Genomic DNA, 27,076 nt, shown 5'->3' with positions numbered 1-27,076 from the left:
TATTTAATCTATTTTGAGTTGATTTTGGTATATGGCAAGAGGTATAGATCTAGTTTCATTTTTCTGCATATAGATGTCCAAATTTCCTAGCACCGTTTATTGAAGAGGCAGTCTCTTCCTCAGTGTATGTTCTTGTTGCCTTTGTCAAAAGTCAGTTGGCTGTAAGTATGTGGGTTAAGTTCTGGGTTCTCTATTCTGTTCCATTGATCTGAGTGTCTATTTTAATGCCGGTACCATGCTGTTTTGGTTACAATAGTTTTCTAGTATAATTTGAAGTCTGGCAGTGTTATGCCTCCAGCTTTGTTTTTTTTTGCTCAGGATTGCTTTGGCTATTTGGGGTCTTCTGTTGTTCCATATGAATGTTAGGATTGTTTTTTCTATTTCTGTGAAGAATGTCATTGGTATTTTGATGTGGATTGCACTGAATCTGTAGATAGCTTTGGGTAGTATGGATGTTTTCACAGCGTTAATTCTTCCAATCCAAGAGCATGGTATGCCTTCCCACCTTTTTACATCCTCTTTAATTTCTTTCAGGAGTGTTTTGTAGTTCTCATTGTGGAGATCTTTCACTTCCTTTGTTAAATTGATTCCTAAGTATTTTATTTTTTTGGTGATTATTGTAAATAGGCTTGCTTTCTTGCTTTCTTTTTCTGCTAGTTCCATTGGAGTATTAAAATGCTACTGATTTTTGAGTGTTGTTTTTGTATCCTGCAACATTACTGAAATTGTTTATCAGCTTTAAATGTATTTTGGTAGAGTCTTTAGGTTTTTCTATATGTAGAATCTTTTCATCTGCAGAGACAGATTGACTTCTCCTTTCCACTTTGAATGCCCTTTATTTCTTTTCTTGCCTGATTGCTCTGGCTAGTATTTCCAATACTGTGTTAAATAGGAGTGGTGAGAGTGGGCATCCTTGTCTTGTTCCTGGTTTTAAGGGAAAGGCTTTCAACTTTACCCCATTCAGGATGATATTGGTGGTGGGTTTGTTGTATATGGCTTTTATTATGTTGATATACTTTCCTTCTGTACCTAATTTACTGAGAGTCTTTATCATGAAGGGATATTGAATTTTGTCAAATGCTTTTTCTGTATCTGTTGAATTAATTATATATTTTTTGTCCTTGATTTTGTTGATGTGGTGTATCACATTTATTGTTTTGTGTACATTGAACCATGTGGGCATCCCTGGGATGAATCCCACTTGATCATGGTGTATAATTTTTTTGATGTGTTGCTGTATTCTGCTTGCTAATATTTTATTGAGGATTTTTGCATGTACGTTCATCAAGGATATTGGCCTGTAGTTTTCTTATTTTGTTGTGTCTTTGGTTTTGGTATCTGGGTAGTGCTGGCCTCATAGAATGAGTTTGGGATAGTGGCCTCTGTTTCAATTTTTTGGAATAGTTTGAAGAGAGTTGGTATTAATTCCTTTTTAAAGGCCTGATAGAATTTAGCAGTAAATCCATCCAGTCCTGGGCTTTTGTTTGTTGAGAGACTGCTGATTACTGCTTCATTCTCATTTCTTGTTACTGGGTTGTTCAGGTTTTCTATTTCTTCTTGATTCAGTCTTGGTAATTTGTGTGTTTTCAGAAATTTATCCATTTTCTCCAGTTTTTCATGTTTGTTGGCATATTTTTATTTATAGTTTGAATATCTTTTGCTCCTTTCTTCCCCTTTTATTGTTTGTCTTCAGTGTTTGTTGTTTTTTTTAGGTGGTAAGGTTTAGTTTCTTTCACTTTCTCATTTGCGTTTTTGTTTTAATAGTGGGTTTTGTTCTTTCTTATGTACTCATTGTAGTGATTATAGTTTTTCAGATTCTAGATGCAGGACTCCCTTGAGAATTTCTTGCAGGGCTGGTCATGAGGTTGTGAACTCCCACAGTTTTTGTTTGAGAAATACATGATTTCTTCCTCATTTCTGAAAGATAGCCTTGCTGGGTATAGTATTCTTGATTGGCAATTTTTTTCTTTTAGTATTTTGAATATATCATCCCATTTTCTTCTGGCCTGTAGAGTTTCAGTTGAGAAGTCTGCTGTTAGTCTGATGGGGGTTCCCTTATAGGTGACTTGATGCTTTTCTCTTGGTGCTTTTAGGATTCTCTCTTTGTCTTTGAGCTTTGCCAGTTTGACTATAATGTGTCTCAGAGAAGATCTTTTTGTATCTGTTTGGGAATCTTTGGGCTTCCTGGATCTGAAGGTCCGTGTCTCTCCCTTTATCTGGGAGGTTTTCCATTATTATTTCCTTGAGTAGTTTCTCAATGCCTTTTTCTTTCTCCTCCCCTTCTGGAATACTCATAATTGGTTGTTTGTGTGCTTAGGTTGTCTGCTAGGTCTCTTAGATTTTCTTCATTTAAAAAAAAATTCTTATTTCCTTTTTTTTATTTTTTGTCTGCTTTGGTTGATTTGAAATGATTGTCTGCAAGATCTGAATTTCTTTTTTCTGCTTTCTCTAACCTGCTGCTTAAGCTCTCAGTTGTGTTTTCTATTTCACTGAATGAATCCTTCAGTTCCAGGAGTTCTTCTATATCTTTTTTAAGGTATTAATCTGTAAGTTTCTTTCTTTATATCCTGGATATTTTTTCTTGTTTCCTTGTGTTCTCTAATTGAGTTTTCTAAAGAGTGTTGCTCAGAATTTCTTTTCAGACATTTCAAGGGTTTCCTGCTGTATAGGGGCTGGTACTTGAGAATTACTGTATTCCGTTGGTGATGTCATTTTTTTGTTTATTCGTATTTCTAGTATCTCTTTGTTGATGTCTGGTCATCTGGGATAGCAATTGTTTCTTCTATTACTCTGGAGTGGGCTTGGAGGAGAAAGACTTCCTCTTCTATTTACAAGCGCCACTGGTGACTATTCTTGTGTCAGTGCAGTTGCATGTGCAGTGGACTACCTGCAGGGTTGTCAGAGCTGCTACTGTGGTGATGAGCTGTCCTTGTGGCAGTGGCTGTGGAGGACCACCTGTGCAGAAATGTTTTTTTTTTTTTTGGCATTCCTTGGTTGCGGGACACTCATTTGCTTCCTGTTTGAGTGGTGGTAGGGCTGCCTGTGGCTTACCCCTCGGTCCCCAGTCATGCGATGCTCACTTGTCTCCTATTCGGGCAGTGGGAGGGGCTGCCTGAGGCTTTTGTCTGGGTACCAATTTCAGGATGCTCACTTGGCTCCTGTTTGGGTGGTGGGAGGGGATACCCAGGGCTTCTGCCTTGGTCTCAAAGAGCCTCATTGATTTCTGCTTGCATTTTTCTTATTTTATTCCTTTAGGTTCATTTGGTTTACTTTGTTTTTGTCTCAGCTTTTAATGTTGGGAATTTAATTAAGGTATTTTTATTCTTTCACTTTTATTTACAGATGTATTTATAGGTTGTGTATTCTTCTGATTACTGCTTTAATTGTATCCCATATATTTTGATATGTGGTGTTTTTACTATTACCTTTTTAAGTTCTGCAATTTCAGTTTGTATTTTGCCTTTACTTAAGTGTGTTTAATAGAGTTTTTAACATTTGTAGGTAGAAGAGCCTTCTGTATTATTGATGTTTTTGTTAATTTCTAGTTACATTGCATTGTGATTATAAAAATTATTTTTTACTTTATGGACTAAATTAAGGTTTTCTTTGTGACCAGTCTAAAGGAACATTTCTTGTTTACTTAAGAAAATGAATTATTAGTTGAGTGTAAATTTTGATACATACCCATAACATGTAGTCTATTATTTGTTATTTAGGTCTTTCATATGCTTACTTATTTTTGTTCCTTTGACACTCTTGGACTGAGACTGTTGTGATAAAATGTTCTATTGCTTCTTTCATCTCCTAAAGTGAAAAGTAAAGTAATTTTCAATTTAGAATTGTGGTTGCTTTGCTACTTAAAGCATAGCATTCATTACTGTATTTATTACTATTATGTGTTTATAGTAAATGGTGGCCATTAGCATTATAAGGGTTTTTGTCTTTACTACTTTTTGGCCTAAATTCTACCTTGTATATCAGGAAGAATCATGTAATTCGTTGTATATCAGAAACACACTTTCTGCTTTTTTTTTTTTTTTTGCTTTATTTGCCTGATATATAAACGTGTGTGTGTGTGTGTATATGTGTGTGTGTGTGTGTGTGTGTGTATTTATATATATAATTTTAAAATTTGTATGCATTCCTTTTTTGGGATACAGTTCTCTTAGGATTAACACATACATAGCCTTTTGTCACCACCACCACAAGAAGGATACAGACAATTTCAACATCTCAAAGAATGATCTTGTGCTGCTTTTTTTTGGATAAAACTCTCTCAACTCCAGTACCTGCCAGTCATTAATATCTTCTTTGCCCCTATAGTTTTACCTTTTCCAGAATGTAATATAAATGGAGTCATATTGTATATAATCTTTTGAGACTGGCTTCTTTCACTTAATATAATGCAGTTGGGATTCATCCATGTTTTTGTGTGTATCAGTAGTTCATTATTGCTGTGTAGTATTCCATTATGTGGATGTACCATAGTTTATTTATTTATGTATCCTTGAAAGACGTGGGGTTGTTTCCTGTTTTTTACTGATGTATAAATGTTGCTATCAACTTTGTGTACAGGTTTTTCTATGAACATAAATTTTCATGTCATTAGAATAATTACTTAGAAGTGGGATGATTGGGGCATATATGGTAGGTATGTTTTTAACATTTTTATGAAACTGCCAAACTCTTTTCCAGAATGTCTGTACCATTTTGCATTCTCGCTAGCAATGCATCAAAAATTCTAGTTGCTGCACATACTTGACATTTTTCATGTGAGTCATTCTAATACGTGCATAGTGGCATATTGTGATCTTAATTTGCATTGCTGTAATGATTGTACAGCATCCTTAATTTGCATTGCTGTAATGATTGTACAGCATCCTTAATTTGCATTGCTGTAATGATTGTATGGAGCATCCTTTCACATATTTATTTGACATCTTTATATCTTCTTTGGTGAAATGTCTGATTAAATATTTTGCATGTTTAAAATTTTTTTCTTAATATTGACTCTTAAGGATTTTTTGTATGTTCTGTGTACAAATATTTTCTCCCAGTTTGTCTTCCACAGAGAAATTTTAATTTTGGTGAAGCTTCATCAGTTATTTCTGTTATGGATTGTGCTTTTGTTGTTGTATCTAAGAACTCTTTCTAACCCGAGGCCATGAAAATTTTTCTTCTCTAAGAGTTTTATAGTTTTACATTTTACTTTTAATTATATGATCCATATGGTGCAAGGCATAGGTTGAAGTTAGTTTTTTTGCATGTTTTTTGCATGAGTTCCAACATCATTTGTTGAAAAGATTATCAGTTTACCAAAATTGCCTTTGCACCTTTGTCATAAATTAACTGACTGTATTTTAAAATTAGCCTTTCTAAATTTGCAAAAAATACTGCTGAGATTTTTATTGAGATTGCATTAAATCTATCAGTCAATTTGGGAAGAACTGACATCTTAACTTACTTGAGTCTTTTACTACATGGACACAGAATGTCTCTTCATTTATTTATGTCTTTTAATTTTTTTCATTTATCACTATTTTGTAGCTTTCATTGTTCAGATTCTGTATATATTTTGTTAGGTTTAAACCAATATTTCTTTGTTGTTGTTATTGGAGCTATTGAAACATTATACTTTTAAAAAAACTTGTTTTCCAGTTGTTCATTACTGAGTGTATAAAAATATTACCAGGTCTTGCTAAACTCACTTATTAGTTGTAGAAGCTTTTTTTGTAGATTCCTTGGGATTTTCTAGTTAGACAGTCATGTCATCTGTGAATATTTCTTCTATTCCAATCTGAATGCCTTTTATTTATTTTTCTTTCCTTATTGCACTCACTTTCAGTAAAATGCAGAATCATGGGTGATGAGGGATGATTTCTGGGGAAGCATCTAGTCTTTTATTATTAAGTATGATGTTAACTAATTTTTTTCTAGATGCCCCTTTTCATATTGAGGAGATTACTTTCTATTCCTAGTTTGCTGAGAGGTTTTTTTTTTTTTTAAGTCATGAATGCTTGTGAATTTTTCCAAATACTTTTTTATCAGTCGATATAGCCATGTCATTTTTCTTGTTTAATCTGTTAATATGGTGAATTATATTGATTGATTTTTCAAAAGTTGAATCAGTCATGGATCCCTGGGATAAACTCCACTTGGTCATAATGTATTATTCTTTTAATATATAGCAGTCCCCCCTTTATCTATGGGGGATATATCTGAGTAGATGCCTAAAACTGCAGATAGTAATAACCCCTATATATAATTTGTTTCCTGTACATACACACCTATAATAAAGTTTAACTTATAAATTAGTAACAGTAAGAGATTAACAACAGTAACTAATAAAGCAGATCAATTATCACAACATACTGTAATAAAAGTTATGTGAATGTGGTCTCTTTATCTCAAAATATCTTATTGTATTGTACTCACCCTTCTTGTGATGATGTAGATGATAAAATGCCTACATGATGAGATGAAGTGAAGTGAATGAGATAGGCATTGTGACATAGCATTTGGCTACTATTGACCTTCTGAAGATACTTCAGAAAGGGGATCATATGCTTTAGGCAATCCAGGTTTGAGCAATGATAATGTGCGTGGTTGGATGTCAAGAGCACAGGATTTCGATGGCTGACAGGCAGGTACTGTCTCCAGTGTGGATATGCTGGACAAAGGGATGATTCATGTCCCAAGCAGGACAGAGCTGGACAGTGCGAGACTTCATGCTACTCAGAATGGCACACAACTTAAAACTTATGAATTGTTTATTTCTGGAGAGTTCCATCTAATATTTTCAGACCATAGTTGGCTAAGGGTAACTGAAACCATGGAAGTTGAAACTGAGGATAAGGAGGGAATACTGTATTGCATGAGTCACCTTGCTTATATTATGATGAAGAATTTTTGCATTTGTATTCCTAAGGTATATTGCCTATAGGTTCCTTGTGTTGCATGACTAACTGATTTGGACCTTTCTCATGTCTATAAATGACATTTAATAATATTTACTTCAGATTGAGCTGTTATATTAACACTTTATCTCTGCTTCATGTTTTTGTTTTTTTGTTTTTGTTTTGTGTTTTGTTTTGGTTGAGTGGTATCTTAGGCTGTTTGGGCTGCTATAGCAAAATACCTTAGACTGGGTAATTTATAAACAGCTGAAATTTATCATTCATTATTCTGGAGGCTGGGAAGTCCAAGATCAAGGCACCAGCAGATGTATCTGGTAAGTGCCCATTCTCACATGGCAGAAGGGACAAACAAGCTCCCTGGGGCCTCTTTTATAAGAGGACTAATCTCATGAAGGTGGTGCCCTCATGACCTAATCACCTCCCAAAGACCCCACCTCTTAATATATTGGGGATTAAGTTTCAATATGTAAATTTTAGGGGCACAAATATTTAGGCCACAGCAGGTGGAATCGGAGAATTTTTATCAGCTGAAACGTTTTCTCATTTTTTGTTGTCTTTATATGAAATAGCTTTATATGAACAACTTTACATGAAACTTGCCTCCTGTGTTCTGTACTTTTTGAAATATCTTAAATTATCCTGGACTAATGTGATTTTATATGGAAAAGATTAGAGGTTTCAGTTGTTTCTAGGGCTCTTAGTTTTTTACTTTAGTTTTTGGTTGTTGGTATTGATGTATATATATATAAAGAAATTGTTCCTTTATTCATAAAATGTGCTGCAGATATATTCCTTAGTTTATGTGGTTCCTTTTTCTCTGTATAGTGTTTTATTTCCATATGGAATTTAACTTTTGTATTCACATTTCTCAGGCTTTTTTTTCCCTTTCTAATAAATTATTTATGAATATTTTCCCCACTCTGAGATTTAAATATGTATAAATATGTATATAGGTATGTATATATCTCTATTTCCTATGGCTTCTTCTAGATCTTTGAATTATTTTGTGCTTATTTTTTGTTTCTTTTTTTTTTTTTTTGGCAGCTTGCTGGTATGGGGAACTGAACCTTCGACCTTGCTTTTAGGAGGCTGTGCTCTAACCAACTGAGCTGTCAGCCCCGATGTGCTTGTTTTTTAAGTCTTAGATTTGTCTAGGGTTTATTTTCAAGTAGGACACAAGGCAGTCCCCACCACATACATGTACTCAGTCTATTAATTTTCATTAGATCAGCATTCAGTGGGCTTTTCTATTATTACATCACTTCGTGTTTTCAGATTACATTCAGATGCATCAGATGTTTTATCAGTTTTTTCCCTTAAAGAGATCTTTCCTAGAGCCTAGACCAGATCTACTATATGGATAGCCTGCCCTCTATCTGGTTAAGGCTGTCACATTGCAGTCATCCTGGGATTTTCTTTGACTCTTTCTTGTGTTCAATAGTCTCATCTTGGTTTATTTCCTCAGGGTGAGAGTTGAAGATAGAGGAGTGATGCTGTGATAAATGATTTTGGAAAGATAATAAAAAGATCATGAAGATCCTTGTATGCCATGATAAGGAGTTTTAGCTTCATCTCAGTGGTTGTGCTAACTATTGAGAATATTTTATAGATGAATAACATAATCATATTTGCTGTTATAGAAGATCACTGTGGCTGCAACTTGTAGACTGGATGGAAGAAAGGAAGGTTAGATGAAGCCTGTTGTAGTAATTCAGGGAAGACATGAAGGTACTTCAAGAAGTTCTTGGAAAGATTTATATTATTTTTTAATTCTATTTTTCCATTAATTTTTTGAAGTACCCTCTGTAGTGGATTGAATTATGTCCCCTCAAAACTCATTGAAGCTTGAATTGTGCCCCCCAAGTTATATGTATTAGAAACTTGGCCCCCACTGTGACAAGTTAAGAGGGTGGGAAATCCTATTATGGTAATTGAAAGGTGGAGCCTTGAAGAGGTGATTGGATTGTAGGACCGTGCAGTAGTGAATGGATTAAAAATGGTGGTCAGGGGCCGAGCCCGTGGCGCACTCGGGAGAGTGCGGCGCTGAGAGCGTGGCGACGCTCCCCGCGCGTTCGGATCCTATATAGGAATGGCCGGTGTACTCACTGGCTGAGTACTGGTCACGAAAAAGACAAAAAAAAAAAAAAAAATGGTGGTCAGGGTTGTGGTTCTGAGGGCTTTAAAAGAAGAGGAGAGTCTCTCTCTCTCTCTCTCTCCTTCTCCCCCCGTCCCTCCCTCTCTCCCCCTCTCCCCCGTCCCTCCCTCTCTCCCCCTCTCCCCCTCTCTCACTCTCACTCTCCCTCTCACTCTCTCTCTCTCTCCCTTTCCCTCTCCCTCTCCCTCTCCCTCTCCCTCTCTCTCTCTCTCTCCCCCTCTCTCTCTCCTTCCACCATCTTGCAATTTGAGACCCCTTGGTTCACTGTTGCTACCACCAGATGGACTTTGGACTTCCCAGCCTCAGAAACTGTAAGCAATAAATTTTGTTTTCTATATAAATCACCCAGTTGCAGGTATTTTGTTATAAGCAACAGAAACAGACTAATACACCCTCATAATGGTGCTTCACAATAAGGCAATGGTAAAGGTAAATTCTGTCCTTCTCACAGAATTTATAGGAGTATAGGTTTTTCTTTTGTGTCATGTATTGGGTACTGTTTTTATTTTATGTCTGGTAAGAAGACCTCAGATGTATAGACTAGAGATATGATCTCTATATAGGCAGGTTTGCTCGGAGACTCATATCTACATGCAATTGTGACAGCCAGTTGTTTTATTTATTGCCACACTTCCATTTGTGTGGTTGGGTAGTCAAGAGGCAGGCTTTGTTGTTCAACTGGCCTGGATTTGAATCCAACTCTGTGAATTTGGGAAAATTGCTCAAGTTTTCAAGATTCATTTTTCTCTTTAATATGGGGATAATATTGTCAACTTTTTATGACTAATTTTCAGGCTTAAATGTGATAAACACATCTCATAATGAGAGAATACATATATATTAAAATTTTTATATGAGGTCTGGCACAAATTGCTAATAAAACAGCAGCTGATAGTATTTTACTTCCTGCCATTTGTATGATCATTATAATCTATTCACTTTGAGAATTGAGACTACCCTATTTTTTTCATGTTTTCTCAAAAAAATTTTAACATGTCTTCCACAGGTTTTTGTTTCTACAATTATCCGTTTACTTGACAGCCCCTCAACTTCCATTAGAGCAAAAGCCTTCTTAGTTCTTCTGTATATTTTGATTTACAGCCGTGAAATGTTGCTGCTCAGTTGTCAAGCAAGGTAAGATTTTCTCTGATGGTTTCATCACTAACTTCAATTTAGTGCTTGTTTTATTAGTAGTTGTATATACATTTCATAGGGTATTTCTTGGCCTCTATGTACGTGGTATTGAAATTTCTAAATTTTTTCAAGGGTTTAATATTTCACTTATAATCTCAGCTTAGAAGCACTGAGAACACAGAGAAGACCTCAGAAACAGGGTGAGGAATACCTGTTATTCTAGATTTGAGGACAAGACAGAATGTTAAAGATAGTTCTGGTTTGTATCTTTGTCATTTTTGGATCAGTGGTTTGGTTGTTTGCATTACTGTATAATTCTGGAATTAGTTGAAGGTTCAGAAGGAGCAGCCTTGTGAGATAGAAGGAGGAGCAGGGAGGGGTTGGGAATTTAGGGAGCGGTCCTAGAATGGGCAGATCTCTCTCTCTCTGGGCTTCAACTCCTTCCTCTCAAGGTAAGAGCTGTCCTGGATGCTCCTCAAGTTCTCTTCATGCTCTGATGCTTTCTGATTAACATCTTCTGAACTGTCCAATCCATGCTCCATTGAAGCCCAGAGGATCCCTGAAAATATGGTTTAATGTCTATTTCTAGATCAAGGTTTTTACTTGTTGTGGAATAGTGAGCAGAGCCTGGAAGTGCTGGAGATTGATCAAACTCAAAAAAAAAAAAAAAACAGTTGCCAAACTTTTCTGTAAATAATTGGACAATAAATACTTTAGGCTTTATAGGTCAAGAGGCAAAATTGGGATATTATGTAGGTACTTACCTAAGAAGAGAGAAAACAAATTTCCACACAATTTTATTGCAGTAATAAAATAATGCTGCTAATAATTGAGTACAGCTTTTTTTTTTTTGTAATACAGGTCTGCTGATAAGGTAATTCATTTTGCGGGGGAGGAGCAGTAACATCGTGCTTAATTGGGGGTCAAAGTGTCTCCATCACCAAATCAATTGCAAGTGTTCATCTGTTAGTGCTGATTTCTAATGTGATTTTATGTTTTATCTTTAAAAAATGTTTTCACACAGAAAGGTACTTCCAAATACGAAAATCAATTCATGAGCACATGATTTTAATTGAGCACATTCATCATGTGGAAGGCCTTTGTGGACTTTTGTTATTTGCCTTTCAGCATGTCATTACATTGCAGATAAATCACTTCCAATTGCAGGGATCACTGTTCTTCATTGTTTTATGTCCAGTGTCTTGAAAACTCATGTTTCATATATTTTGTTTATTTTTTGGTGCTTTAAATGGGTGGGTGAATCCTGTCTCCATTAGTCCATTATGGCCAGAAGCTGAAGTCGCTGTTGTCTATTTTTAACGGCCTCACCACTGGCTTTGCTACTTTTGTTTTTCCCTTGTGTTTGCCATCATTTTCACCAGAACAACTAGTGTAGACTTCAGCAGATGTTCTTAAATCATTTCTTGTACTCACAGTCTATTCTCCATATAGCAGCTAGAATATCTACACACTGTGAATCATCTTTTCTTTCCTGCTCAGACTCTTCCAATCATATCCAATCACGCTGAAATAAGACCCCTGCTCCTCACCATGGCCTGCCCTGCCCTGCCTCATGTAGTTTCTGCCAACTTCTTAGCCTTTGTCTACTCCAACTCTTCTTTGTGTTCACTCCATTTCAGGCACATTGTTTTTCTTTTTGCTTTCTGACAACACTAAGCCTGTTGTATTCACCTCAAGGCTTTTCTCAGTTGTTTCCGGTGCCTGTGATCTCTTCCCCTAGACGTTTGCATGGCTGGCTTCCTCAGGTCATTTGGGTCTGTGTTCAAGGGTTACTTCTTCTGAGCACCACTCTGATCACACTATCTAAAATACCCCCTATAACCTCAACTCCGGAAAGTCTTGAACTGGAAGGAACTAAACTCCTCAGACCTTCAGAGCCTAGGCATGACACTTGCAGTTCTTGAGGGGAATTGCTGTGACCTCTGTGTCTCTGAATGAATATAGAACCTTTAGCAGCGGTGGGGAGATGGTAGCCTGAAGGCAGGTCCCTGACCCTGACTTTCACTCTGCTTCTCTTTGGAGTAACACAACAAGCAGGGTGAGTGTAGAGAGGGGGCCTGGCAGGTGAGCTTAGCCTTGTGGGAGAGATGAGGTGGGCTCTCTTCTTCCTGTAGTGTGTGGCAGAGATGATGTCCTTGGGTGCCTAAGCTTAGGGTTAATGCTAGACCTCAGGGCTTCTGCAGCATCCAAAATGCAGATACTTTCTCCATGCAGTGGCTGGGGCCTGCAGTCCTATTCCCAGGACATCTGAAGCAGGACTGAAATGATGAGGGGGCCAATCTGCCCCAGTCTGTGAGGCTGTGGGACGACCACTTCATCTTCCTGCCCTTGAAGAGAACAGCTCCCTCTTATTGCCTGTTTCTTTGCCACACCTGTCCTGATCAGGTGCTGAGTAGGTGAAGAAGTCAGTAGGCAGAGATTTATCCCAGCCAATTTATGGAGACACAGTGCTTGAAGGAGAAAGAACAAGAAGAGTAGGCAGCTCTTACTGAGGCAGAACTAATGCAAGAGACAGAAAAGAACTTTAGCAGTTAATGAAACCTCTATCTAAAGGCAGTTTTTTGAAAGTCAGCAGAACTGAAAGAAAATGGCCTCTGTCGGGGATGGCATTGGTGCTTTGAGAGGCAGTATGAAAGAACACGTTGAATCATACAGAGCTGATAACAAAGACATGGAAAATTCATGTGAAAACAATAAGAAAGATGGATTATAGGTCCAGGAGACCTCACATGTAAAGTGCCAGAATTCCAGGAGGAGGAAAGGAACAGGTGGAGAGAATTTCTAGTCAAGGGAATCATAGCAGTCATGTGGTTGAACACGCTCTCTTCTGATGCTGGACTCAAATCAGAGTAAAGGAGTTAAAACAAAGGTGGCAAACACAGACAAATGTTAACTTGTCTTTGTATTTTGGAAGCTGGAAAGCTGACAGATGAATGTTCACTTATTTAGCGTAATGGAGACTGCTGAGATCTCTTATTGTCTATAAGAGGAAAGGCTAAGATGAGACATGATTACTGCATGACACAACTCTGGAAAGGTTGGGAATTGGGGTACCAGGTACCTCTGAAGGCAGCGTGAGAGGGAGGTGAGGTTTAAGATAGGAAGATGATGGGAAGTTGGCATGGAGATCTGATCCTCAGCCCTCCTCCCCACCCTGAACATTCAGGAGACTCCTCGTCCACTGCAGCTGGAGACTTGAAATGTATTCTGCATAGTGTGAACTGCAAAGGCTGCAGATGTGGGGGTTCCAGACACTGCTGGGTGGGGGATGAGGTGCCTGGTGGAAAATCAGGAAAAGTCAGTTTACTTTGAAGGGTGAGGACCACAGCCCCCTTCTCCTGCTTGACTTGCAGACTGTTAGCAGTCTAGCTTATATACTATTGGCCAGAGTTTGGAGAGTCCTCTTGGGGGAGCTGACTGATTCCCGATAAAAGCCCCATAGGGGCTGAAATTTGGGTGTCCCAGCTGTAGCTAGTGAAGTGTCGTGCTGTGGAGCTTATTTGTCATAAGCCCCACTCCTGTGCACAAACTCCCAACCATGCTACAGTGCCTCATTTTAAAAGATAAATGGACAATCAAGAATCACCAGATACTTGACAGAATCCTTTAACATGGAGGACAGAAACCAAAACTCACCAACAGATAAAAGGGACGAGGCAGAAACAGAGACAGAAGTCATGAACTGTCAGTTTGTGGAAAAAGAAATGAAGATGACCCTTAAACCTATGAGTTAAATGCTAGATCTCCCTCATTCTAATTGAAGTGAAAATTAAAATTACACTGAGATACCATTTCTCACTTAATGCATTGGTTGTGTAATATTTGACAATGTATTCTCTTGGTGAGGCTGTGGAGAAACTGGTACTCTCATACATTGCATGTGGGATGCAAAATATTGTGATATGAAGAGGAATTTGGCAATATATAGAAAAATTATTTATTAGTCCTTTGATCCAGCCATCTCACTTCTAGGATACAGTGTCCCAAGATGTATTAGCCAAGAAGTAAAATAATACATGCACAAGACGTTATTTGTTACAGCAAAAAAACTGTAAACTACCCAAATATTTAGCACCAGGAGACTGGCCGGGGAAGTGTTGGTCATCCCTGCGTTAGTTTTCTATTCCTATTGTAACAAATTACCACAAACTCAGTGGTTTAAGACAATGTCCATTTATTGATCTGACAGTTTCCTTGGGTCAGGAGTCTGGGCATGGTATAACTGGATCTTCTGCTTACATCTCACTTGGATAGAGTCACGGTGCTGGATGGTGCTGCGATTCTCATCTGAGGCTATGAGTCCTCTTCCAAGCTCACTGATAATTGGCAGAATTCATGTCTTTGCAGCTGTAGGACTGAAGTCCCCATTTTCTTGCTGGGTTTTGATTGGGGTTTGCCCTTAGCTTCTAGAGGTTGTCATTCTTTTCCATTGGCAGTTCACAACATAGGTGTTAGCTTTTTTTCTGGCAAAATACTTCTCATGCCCTGAGTCCCCCTCATGCTTCAAATATCTTTGACTTCCCTCTTCTGCCACCAGTTGGAGAAAATATTCTGCTTATAAAGGTCTCTTAGATTAGGCTCACCCAGATAATCTGCATATCTTAAGGTTAATTGAATTGGGACTTTACCCCTTTGCAGTAGTACCTAGATTAGTGTTTGAACAGCCGGGATTCGGCTGGGGGGAATTCTGGGGGGTGGGGCATCTTTACCATTCTGCCTATCACAATCCCCATAGTGGAGGGCTATGCAGCTGTGCAAAGGATCAAGGAAGATCTCTGTATATGGCCATGGAATCATCTCTGAGATATATTATTATCCCGAAAATGCAAGGCGCAGTAGTCTAAGAAAGGAGGTGAAAACAGGAAAGATGTGCTTTTGCTAATATTTTTTAAAAGAAAGAGTGGAAGGTTAAATAAAAAAATTAACAAAAATGGAAATTTATAGGGGTAGGAAGAGCATAGGGAGCAGGGGCAGGGATGAGTTATATATACTTCTCTGAATGTACCTGTTTTATGGTCTAGACTTAAGAATCATGTAAATGTTTTACATAATTAGAAAACAGGGCTGGCTGGTTAGTTCAGCTGGTTCCAGTGCAGCCTTATAACACCAAAGTCATTGCCATAGTGATTAGCAGCCAAAAAAAAAAAAAAAAAAAAAAAAAGAAACACAGAAAAATGATAAAAATAAAGCAATCTCTAAAAATTGAAAATAACCGCTGTATCAGATTTTTGGTATAATGCCCCAGGGAAGAGATATTTAAAGTGCTTTTAAATATAATAGTACAGTAGTCCTCCTTTTTTCTTAGGAGATATATTCCAAGACCCCCAATGGATAACTGAAACTGTGGATAGTACTGAAACCTATATAAACTGTGTTTTTTTCTATACATATATATCTATGATAAAGTTTAATTTATAAAGTAGGCACAGTAAGAGGTTAACAACAATAACCAATAATAAAGTAGAACAATTATAACAATTTATTATAATAAAAGTTATTATGCACTTTGGCCATAACTTTTGCAGTTTAGTATATGACAGCAACACTAGCACAAATTTCTTTTTTCTTCTTCACAATTTTATGAATTTTATGGTAGATCCTAGCAACCTCAGTATTTTGAGGTTGAAGAAAAATACAATGTTTTTATTTCCTTATTAAGCCAAGAAGTTTCACCTTTTCACTTAAAGGAAGTACTTTACAGCTTCTCTTTGGTGTATCCGAATTGCCAGCATCACTACTCTTGCGCTTTGGGGCCGTTATTAAGTAAAATATGGGTTACTTGAACACAGGCAGTGCAATACTGTGACAGTAGATCTGATAACTGAGATGGCTATTAAGTGACTAAGGGTCACTTACTAAGTGACTAGGCATGGACACTCTGGACAAAGGGATGATTCATGTTCTGGGCTTTAAAAATTCTGGTTCCCAGGCCACACGTGTACCAGTTATAGTCAGCATGTCTGGGGTGGTCCTGGGCCCCAGTCATTTTTAAATCTGAGCACAGGAATGGAGTCTGTGAAAGACGGCGGTGAGCTACAAGGTGCTGCTGCTGCTGATCTGGCAGGCAGGCAGGCGAGGTCTGGGCCGGCCCTCAGCAGCTGTCACTGCCCTCCCAGGGCTGGTGGGAACAAGACCGAGCAGGAAGGCGAGAGATTTCATCACGTTACTCAGAAAAGTGCACAATTTAAAGCTTATGAATTATTTATCTGGAATTTTTCATTTAATAGTGTCGGACCACAGCTGACCATGGGTAACTGAAATTATTATCTTAGGAGACTTGGGTCCTCATCTTGCTCTGTGTCATTAAATCATGTTGCCGGGTAGGGGTGGTGTTGCTGGTCACTGGGCTTCACTGACGCTAATCTACTAGGGGATTCAGATTGCTGCCTGCTTCTGCTGGTTGGGAAATTGTCCCAACAGGGAAACTGGAGATTGGTGTGCTTTTGCTGGACAGTGAATGGAGGGTCAGCTGTTGGCTCAGTCTCCTGGACACTACCTCCGCAGGGGTATCAGGTCACTGCTGTCTGCTTCCTCCTGGCAGGAGATGGAAAATTAGCTTCCTGTTAGGCCTTGCCCAGACTCTTAGCTGGGGAATTGGATGAGCCATCTGCTTTCCTGAGGTAGGAGTTGAAGTGAACGATTAACTCCTCTACTGATCCTGCTAAAACTGAAGGAGGGGGAGGATGATTGTATGTGATTTTCTGTTAGTGTATTGCCAGAGTAGGGTAGGTAATGCCAGATTTTCTGTTGTTAGGCTATCTTTTTATTGGTCCTTTGGCGAGGGGAAACAGGCTTTTCTTGGAGTTTTTTTTTGGGGGGGGTAGTTCTGCTTTGGAGGCTTCTGTACAACTCTATTGGAATATATGAGAGACAATAAGGAAATGAAGGAGACTCACTTCCACATCATTTCTCAAATACTACATTCTCTAGGAAGTCCACCACCTTTCTTCATTGCAGAGTCTCCCTATGCTTGCATTATATATACTCTGTTTAGAGATTTTTCGTTAAAAGAGGGAGGACCATCTAGGAACGGGGCTGCTCCGTCTTGGCAGAATTGGAAATCCAAAGTCACTTTTAAACAGTTGCTCATGGAAATGTGAGTTGCTGCAACTTTTTGGAAAGTGATGTGGAAATATCTATGAGTATTAACAATACATACTCATCACTTTTAACAGGGCTGTATTTGCTGTTTAGTTGCTAGGAATAAAAATATGAATTGTTCAGGATATATGCATGAGATGTTCAACATAGCATTATTTCTACTGGGAATACCTGGTTAATATAGTTAATATTCACTGGTATTGAAGTTCTTCAATGAATGATGATAATAGCTATAATATAAATGATTCATTTGATTAGATTGGAGGAATGTTCATTATATATAGGTAAGTGAAAAGGTGGAAGGACAGAGATACATTAATTATGAAGATATTTTTGTAAAATAACAAAAATGGCAAAACTCTTCTGTTTGCATGTATTCATATAAAAATTCATTAAAAAAAAGAAGGGCTTGGAGAAATAATACCAAATTGGTTATATGAGGAAGGCAGGATAGGGAAATTATTTATCTTCATTCATTTGTATTTTTAGGCTTTAATAATAAACATGTTTCAATCCTATAATTAAAAAAAAGGTGTAATGAAGGAGAAAAAAAACAAACCAAACTAAAATAAATGTTTGCAGTAAGTATCAGTGGTTTTGAAGGATTAAGGCAGTGAGAGTCCACATTTTTTTGAGGCTTTCAGATTAAATTTGTTAATGTAAGTTATTCTCAGTAACAAATAGGCAGCCAGTACAGATTCTGGAAACAGTTGGTGTTTGTTCCTTGTGCTTTGCAGCCCAGGTACTAGTGTGCATATAAAATGTAAGGTTGAATATAAAGGTGTGCAAAAGAAAGCAGCCTTCTAGCTAGAGAGATGTTAAAATTCTCTGTGATGAGTTTATATGGAAACTTCCTTCCTTCCTTCCTTCCTTGTCCCTTAAAACTGCACTAGCAGTTGGAGTGCTGAGAAAATCGTAATGCTGTCCATTTGCCTGAGAACCGAAGCCTCACATCAGGAGCCCACAGTGACCTTTGCTACATTATGCAGATATTTTTGCTGCTTACCATCATTGCCATTGGCTTTTTATGGATTAGATTTTAGCACATTTTCTATGATGTCAGCTCACAAATCTATCTAGCATGAGACAGGCAGTGAAATTGAGCTGTCAGGATCAGATAAAAATGATACGATAGCCCCCAAATGACCACCTATTTCTTCAAATGGCTTTATACTCATATTGAATATGACAGGTGATAAAATAGGGCCTATATGTCTCTGGAAATGATAACCCTTTTAGAGGATGAATAGTCTTGTAAGTTCGTTTTATTGGTTTGCTGTGAGCCTGAAATGTCAGTGCCTCCTGATAGATCAAGGTTTCCTAGAGTTTTCTTTTCCTTACCCATGGCATTGCTATTATAATATGGTAATCACTGAAATTTAAAAATCTGCTTTGATTTAAAAATTTTTTTTAAAAAAAGAAACATCTACTCAAGATAATTCATTAACTGTGTGGGAAAAAATCATTTTCTCTGCTTATACCATATAAAAGTCAATTCCAGATGGATTAAAGAATCATATACCAAAAAGAAACCATAAACAGCTGAAAGAAAATATCTTTAAAGATCGGTAAGGAAAGCTTTTCTGAGTAGAAAAGCAATGAAAAGAAACCATAAAAAGAAATACTGATCGTTTAGCTACATATAAATTAGAAACTTTTATATCCCCCCAAAATCATAAATAAAGTTTATATGCCAACACAATCTGTAAATTTTTGCATCATACGTAATAGGTAAGCTGTGTACTGTAAAGAGATTCATAATTATATGAATAGATAATCAGCCTCATTAGTAATCAAAGAAATGTAAATTTAAAAAACCAAATAGTGTTTCTATCCATCATATTGTCAAAGTAAGGAAAAAACTGCCATTATATCCAAAGTGCAGACAGAGGGACAACTTTTTATCCAGTTGGTGAGGCTACCTTTTTAAGGGCATTTTTGTGATGTGTATCAGGAATCCCTATGATTTAGTAGTTTCACTATTAAAATAAACTCCAGTAACAGGTTTGTACTTTTCTAGGGTGTAAAGTACTTGCCAGATCTGCATCCTCAGTGCAGTTGCCTTTCCTTTGGTGCTTAGGTTGTTACTAACATTAGTTGTTAGACATGGCACAACCTAGAGACTCTTCAGAATATACCAGGTTCTGGTTGCTTCATCTGCACTGTATAGCAGCAACCCAGTGTTCTCTTGGTAATCACAATCACTCACTCGAACCAGGAGAGTAACCCTCTTTGGTCCCCAGAATGATCTTCCACTTAATGGAATTGCCATTGTGTCCTCTGGTGGAAACTTCTTCCTTGGAACCAATCCAGCAAAGTTCAAAGTAATGGAAACTGGAAGCAAAAATCACTATTGGGTATAACAGAGAGGAGGTCACTCCCATTTCACTCCTTGATTCCTGGCCCTGTGTGTTTTGACTATTGGAGAGACAACAGCATTTATTTTGACAGCTAATTCAAAACATATACTTCATGTTTTAAGATAGAACACAATTTTTCAGCATGTTGCTTCCTAGCTGTCAGCATTAACTGAATTTTCCATAGGCATTTCTCCTTTCCGTTAAGCCAAGTGCTTCTGGATGAAGGGGTACTTGCTAAGACCACTGAATTCCATGGGCTTGAGCCCATGACTATGCTTCTTAGGCTATTAATAAGTTCCTTGATTAGATGCATTATGATATCAATTACCATGATGGTAAATAAGGCATTTCTTAAGCGTACACTTAGTTGTGCTGGCAGAAGCTTATGGACAGGGAAAGCAAATTCATATCCAGGATATGTATTTATTTCAGTGGGGATAGTTTGCTGCCCCTTTCATAAACCAACTTGTTACTAGGTGTCTGGTTGGTTTCCACAGGAAATGGAACCACACTTGGAGCTCAGCATTGGTTTTTCTTGTTGGCTGGAGTGCCAGTATCCAGGTAATCACTGGTAAGGAACATTCCTTTTGCTGAGCCCATGAGTAGCCTCCATCTTTGCCACCTTGGCCCCTTTGTATGTGGGCCAGTTGAGCAAGCCCTAGAGTGGCTAAAGAGTCTTGACTGACTTTTGCAGAACGTGTCATCTTGTCTACATGATTATTGAGAGCCTCCTCTGAAATGGATGCCCTTTAGTGAACATTCACATGTTATGCAAATGTCTTCATGCTTTGTGCCCATTCTGAGAGGTCTATCCACATACCTCTTTCCCAGAACTTCTTGTAACCAGTCTTCAAATCTTGTTCTATCTAAGTCCCTGACCATTGTACTAAGCTATTAGACAGTGCCCATGAAACAGTGGCCATGAAACAGCATGCATCTGTACTTCTAACCATAATCTCAATTGAAACACAGTGTACAACAAAATGTATTGTTTGAGGTTATGCTCGTTGGGAGGATGTCCTCTTCAGGGACACTTCTGATTAGATTTGTGATGCAGCAGTTCACTTCCATTTGGTTCTAGACTATTGTACTGAACCATTTACTAACTCAGCTCAGTGCTTTTCCTTGTCAGTCAACTGGTCATAAATAATTTTTTTTTCTTGTTGGCCAGTTTAGGGACCAAACCCTGATCCTTAGTGTTATCAGCACCGTGCTCTAATCAAATAAGCTAACAAGCCAGCCCATAAACAATTCTTTAAAAAAAAATTTTTTTTTTAATTTTTAATTTTTTCTTAAATTCAAAATAGTTTAACATTTATTTGTACATATTTATGGGGCACAGTATATTGTTGTAATACATGTACACACTGTACAATGATTTACTTAGGATAGATAGCATAGCACAAACAATTCTTAATCAGGATTGAGTAGAGGCAGTGCAGAGGAATATGTATTGAAGGAATTGGAGCAACTGTTATTAGTCTGTTTCTCTTGCTTATAACAGAATACCTGAAATTGGGTAATGTGTAAAGAAATAAAAGTTATTTCTTACAGTTTTGGAAGTGGGGAGTCCAAAGTCAGAGAACACATCTGGTGAGGGCCTTGTTCTTGATGGTGACTCTGTAGTGATGCAGGGTATCACATGGTGAATGACATGAGCAAGAGAGAGCTAAACTCCTCACTTGCTCTCCTTTTAAAGTCATCAGACCATGCCCATTACTCCATGAATGGATCAGTCCATTCAAAGGGCATAGTGCTCACAGTCTTTTTCCTTTTTTTTGGTGGCTGGTGGTATGGGGATCTGAACCCATGACCTTGGTGTTATAAGGCTGTGCTCTAACCAAACCGAGCTAACTGGCCAGCCTAGTCCTTGCAATGTAATCACTTCTAAAAGGCCCCACCTTTCAATTAGGATTTTCCACCTTCTTAATACTATTACATTGGTGATTAAGTTTCCAATACATGAACCTTTGGGGGACACATTTAACCAATAGCAGTGCCCTATTCATGCAATTTACTATTATATTCTGGACCTTTTCAAGGTAAATCTCTTATGTTGATCAACCTACTTGAAGATGGGTTACCACTGTGCATGGCCAACCTAGTGGCTTGGTGAGTCAGGTTAATGACAGATAACTCACATCATGTGATCATTTGATGTCAGTAGTCACGTGTTCATTCTCTATTGGGGGATGTTTCTCAGGAAGAATAATAGTTCACAGACAAGAATGGGGCTTTGCTCTAAACCCCCAGATGTCTATGTCGTGATTCACTTATTGTTGCTTCCCTGGGGCTTTATTTGCCAGAGACACTCAGAGTAGTACTAGATATGCTAGGTCATAAGGCCCTACTGGCAGAGCAGCTTGTACTGCAACTTGGAATTGCTGCAGAGTCTTTACTCAGTACAGCTCCATTCGAAACCAGCAAGTGTGTGAGTTTCTCAGAAAATGAGTGAGAGGAATATATTCAGAGGTGGTATGTATTGCCTCCTGAATTCACAAAAACCCACCAATCATTATGCCTCTTTTTTGGTCTTAGTCAGTAGAAGGTATAATAACTTGTCTTTGATTTGGGGGGATGTCCCAATGTGCTTTAGACCATTGAGCCCCAGAAACTTCACTGAAGTGGTAGGCTCCTGAGTTTTTATGGGATTTATCGCTCTCTCATGTGTCTTACTAAGCCAACTAAAGTACTTGCTGTCCACTGTTCCTCAGGTTCAGTCAGCTTAAAGTCACCAAAATCATGTACAAGTGTAATGATTGGTGGCATGTCAAGGTGATCCAGATCTTTGCAGACTGTTTCATGGCCAAGAGCAGGAGAGTTGGCATATCTCTGAGACAAGACAGTGAACATGAATTGATGAGTAAAAGAAAACACATGCTGGTGGTTCTTCCAAATTGGTCCAGAGAAAACAGCCTTTGCCAGGTCTATAGCAATTAAGATGCTAGGGCTGTGTTGATTTGCTTGGGTAGAGATATTACATCTGAAATTGCAGGTACAATTACAGTCACAACATGCTTATATTTTGGATAATCCACTGTTACTCTTCAAGATCTATCACAGTCATTTTCCAAGATTAGACAATTTAAATGGGGATGTAATAAATATGAGCATACTTCAAAAAGTTTGTGGAAAAATAGACTTAAAAGTTGATGTGAATCTTTCCATGAACTTTTTGAAGTTCCTTTGTGTTATCACCTCTGTACCATTCAAGTTTTTGTTGTTGGTACTAATTTTTATGATTTCATTTTCTATTGATATGGCCTACTATCTTGGTAGAGAGGGGACATTCCAGACTTGATTTGTTTCTTTTTATCATACTGGCCCTCACTCTCATAGGTCAGATAGCCAATGTATGGATTCCGCTAGTTGCTAAGTATGTCTGTTCCAGTTACATGTTTAGGTAATAGAGAAATAATTACAGAGTAGGTCCATAGATGCGCTGGGGTCACTGTAATTTAAATTTGGACTCAAACTCTATTTGTCACCTGGCCACTATAAGCTGAGAGACAATAGCTTTATTTACAAATAGAGGCATTAAATTGGCTGTTGAGTTTGCTTGAGGATTCTGGCAGGGTGATGGAAGGGAAGAAAAATTTATCCCATATTTAAAGTACAAATTGTTCTTGCATGGGGGAAAACAGCAGTTGTAAGTTAAAGAACATGTAATAGACAGATAAAGTGGGTATAGAGTGGAGTGGAGCAAAGAAAAGTGTGGGACTTTGATTTCCTGTAAACAGTGTATGGCCACAGCAAGGAACTGGTTGTGAAGTTATCCAAGCGAGATGGATAGTTTACGTTTTGTTCTAGTAGCGCACCTCATGGGAAGACCTGCAGTAAAAACAGACAGTATAGTCATCCACTAATGGGCACATAGAGCTCAGTTAGAACTCAGTGGGAGTAAGGGTATCTATCCCAGGGGAATGGGGACAGGAGGAGCAGGGTTGATGGTATCTTCAAGGAGGATTAAATTAAAACAAGGAGTGTGAGGTATCCATTTCTAAAACTCATATAGTTACCTTCTTACTATGTAAATGTGCCATTGTCTCAATAATAGACTATTGGAATCTTACCTTCTACTCATACCATTTTCAAGGCAGTCACTTCTTTTCTCTTGTGTTCCTTTCTGTTTCTCCTCTTTACTTGCACACTTGTAACTCCTAATTGCCCATTCATTAGCTGTGACACTGTCAGATTAATATTCTTCAAATGCCACTTCATGAAGTCATCCCTTGGCTTTAAAAATTTCCTTCCTGCAATCTCCCTGTGATTCTCACTCTTTAGTTAGCATGGCCTTTGTGCCAGGTTTGCTGGCACCCAATTCCTTTAAATTTTTTTTCATAGGGTTGAAAAACTCACCTCCTTTTATCAGCCCTTAAGTCTAAACTTGTCTTGTTCTCCTGCCATTCAGGGCTTGGGTTGCTGCTAGAGTTCTACTTACTCCCCAGGCAAGTTTTTCCTTTGTGTGTGCTTGGGCTTTGCATCAATCTACTTAAGTTGTACCATTTCCTTTAAGAAATTCTTCAAAGGTTCTGGCTGTGAATGGTACAATTTCCTGTTTTTAGGGCTAATGTGGTTTCCAGTGGGAATATGTAAAAAGGAGAGGTAAAATGGTTGGGTTCAACTTGCTGACTTGAACTGGAATTTGCCTTTGTAGTTCCTAGTAGGAACTTTACATTCTTTGCTTTCTTCCCACATCAGTCTTTTTGCTAGTTCTCACTTTTTTGCTTCATCCCAGGTACTCATTTTTTCCCTTTCATTACTGTCCTCAGGTGATTTCATCTTATATGGTGGTTTCAAACACCACCTATACTCAGAAACACTCAGTAGCACTCTTTATCCAGTTGCTCAAGCCCCATCTCTGAGTAATCCATATTATTTTCTTTCCAGCACTCACTCCACCTCCAAAAGATGTCCACGCCCATCCCTCCCGCCAACTTTATCTACTACTTTCTATCTAGACTGCCCCCACCAAGCCAGCAGCATCTTTTCTTGGCTATGACACTGGCCTCCCTGCTTGTAGTCTTGTTTCCCCCCAATAGTTTACTTTCTATACAAAAGCTAGAGTAATCTGATGAAAACGTCTTGTATTTAGTTGAATTTAAGGCCATCTGATTATATGAAAGCCTAATTTTTCAGTGAAAGGTCCAAAAAAGACTCTTTTTTGGGGGGTGGAGGGACCATGGTAAATATGTTAATTTTTTAGGAATTTGATGAAATGGACAAATATCCACCTCTAACTTTAAATATTTAACTTATTACTATGGTTAAACATATGTATTTACAATTACATATTAAAAATAATGTACTGATTTAGAAAATTTTTTTATAGTCTTGCATTTCATAAAATTTATTTCAATACTCCACATAAATCTTTTTATTTATTTATATGTTTTTTAAAAATTTAAATTTTATTTATTTTTTATTTTAATTTATCAATATACAATACAGTTGATTTTCGTGTCCCTTTACTAGTTCCTCCTTTTCCCTCCTCTGTCTCTTCACTCCCCATATCAACATCATATCTGTTCACTTGTCTTAACAAAACCAAGGAATTGTCATAATTGTTGTGTCTTCTTCCCCACCTGTCATTCATTTGTATGTTTATTTATTTATTTTTATTAGCTCCCACAAGTAACACACAGATCTTTTTAAACTGCTTTATTGAAGTGTCATCACAACATATTTGACATTGGTTCCTTGAGTTTCTTCTGCATCATCTGACAAGGTATTCTAGACTATGTCATCTTCTGTTACATTTAAATGATTTTAGAGACAGCCCTTTTTGCACCCATGTATGATATAACTAAAAATTTTTATCTGAACCAAATGTTCTTATATAATAGTAGACGGTCATCTTAGGCTTTTTTTCTCTATTCATTTGTAACCTACATAATTGATGTGATTATGTATTAAGAGAATATATATATATATATATATATATATATATATATATATATATATATATATAGTATCTTATTCAGCACTTTTCATTTTTGTTTTATTTATAGTGGGAACGTCTGTCTGAATAATCTAACTAACTACTAGTTTACCAGAAACTAGTATTTCATTGTCTTCCTTCTTAAAGTACTTTCTTACTTGGCACCCAGGGCACTTTTTTTTTCATCCTTCACTAGTTACACTTTCTCATTTTCTTTTGCTGGTCCTTCCTCATCATCCCAGCCTCTTTGTTAGTTCAATGGCTCAGTCACCGGGCATTCACTCCTGAAGTGATCTCATTTAATTTAATGGCCTTAAATACCATCCAGCCGTGGCTTACTCTTAGATTAGTGTTATCAGCCCAGACATTACCTCTGAATTCAGACTTGAATATCAACATGATATCTATTCTTTGATATCTAATAATGATTTTTCTATCCCAAACTAGCAGTCTTTACCTATCTCAATAAATGGCAGCTTTGTTCTTCTTGTTGTTAACTGCATGGAGTTATTCTTGACTCCTCTCACATCCAATCAACAGCAGATCTAATTATTTGTACCTTAAAAGGATATCCAGAATCTCATCAATTCACACCGTTTTCATGCTACCACTCCAGCTAAAGCCACGCCACCATAACTTCTCATCTGAACTATTACAGTTCCCTCTTAACTGGTCTTCCATCTTACATTATGACAGTATCCAAAGTGGTACTTTTAACCCACAAATCGGATCATTGAGAATAAAATTCAAGGCCTACAAAGCCTTATGTGGTCTGGAGACTGGTTTCCTCTCTGATCTTTTCTTATGCTGTGCTTCAGCCACACACATACATATCAAGCGTGTGCCTGTCTTTGGGGTGTTGCATGTGCCTTCCAACTGCCTGGTTTCCACATTACTTGCTTCTTCACTCCTTCTGGTCTGTGCTTAAATGGCATCCTGTCAGAGAGCTTTTCTCCGACAAGTGACTAGTTGCCTTACTCTTCTTTAATTTTCTCCATAGGACTTACGACCACATAAACAATTTTCTAGTTAGTTATTTGTTAATCGTCCATTTCTTCCCACTTGAATATACATTTCATGAGTTGTATCCACATCAACTGGAAAAGTGCTTGCACATAGCAGATACTGTAAATATTTATTGAATGAGTAAACTAACATTATCACCCTTGTCTTCATCGAGCTCATTTTTACTCTAGGTATTGCACTGCTGTATAAGTACTGGAAATATAAACAGGCATAGGATGTGGCAAGTTTTGCCTGAGAGGCATAGAGGTATATAGCAGGAGGGTGTTATAGAAGGTAGATGAGGGAAGCATAAAGGTGGATGTGTGTAGAATGAACATAGGATTCCTATGGAGATGAGAGTAAGAAAATTGTGGTCAGATTCACAGGAATGAATTACAGAGACAAATGGAAGGAAATGGGGAAGGAGGTAGTAGTTTCAGAA

The 27,076-nt window shown here is 37.7% G+C and overlaps 1 protein-coding gene across 1 annotated transcript in view; it reads left to right on the top strand.

The window, feature by feature from the left end:
• The window catches only part of ULK4 (unc-51 like kinase 4), a 574,722-nt gene that overhangs the window by 161,076 nt on the left and 386,570 nt on the right, over window positions 1-27,076 (top strand). The window contains exon 22 of the mRNA XM_063114672.1: window positions 10,079-10,206. Within this exon, the coding sequence (XP_062970742.1) occupies window positions 10,079-10,206 (128 nt within the window). The remainder of the gene's footprint in view (window positions 1-10,078; window positions 10,207-27,076) is intronic.

Source organism: Cynocephalus volans, chromosome 11, assembly GCF_027409185.1.
Source record: "Cynocephalus volans isolate mCynVol1 chromosome 11, mCynVol1.pri, whole genome shotgun sequence".
NCBI classification, from domain to species: Eukaryota; Metazoa; Chordata; class Mammalia; order Dermoptera; family Cynocephalidae; genus Cynocephalus; species Cynocephalus volans.
The sequence above is the reverse complement of the archived record's forward strand: the minus strand, read 5'-3'. Positions and strand labels throughout refer to the sequence as shown.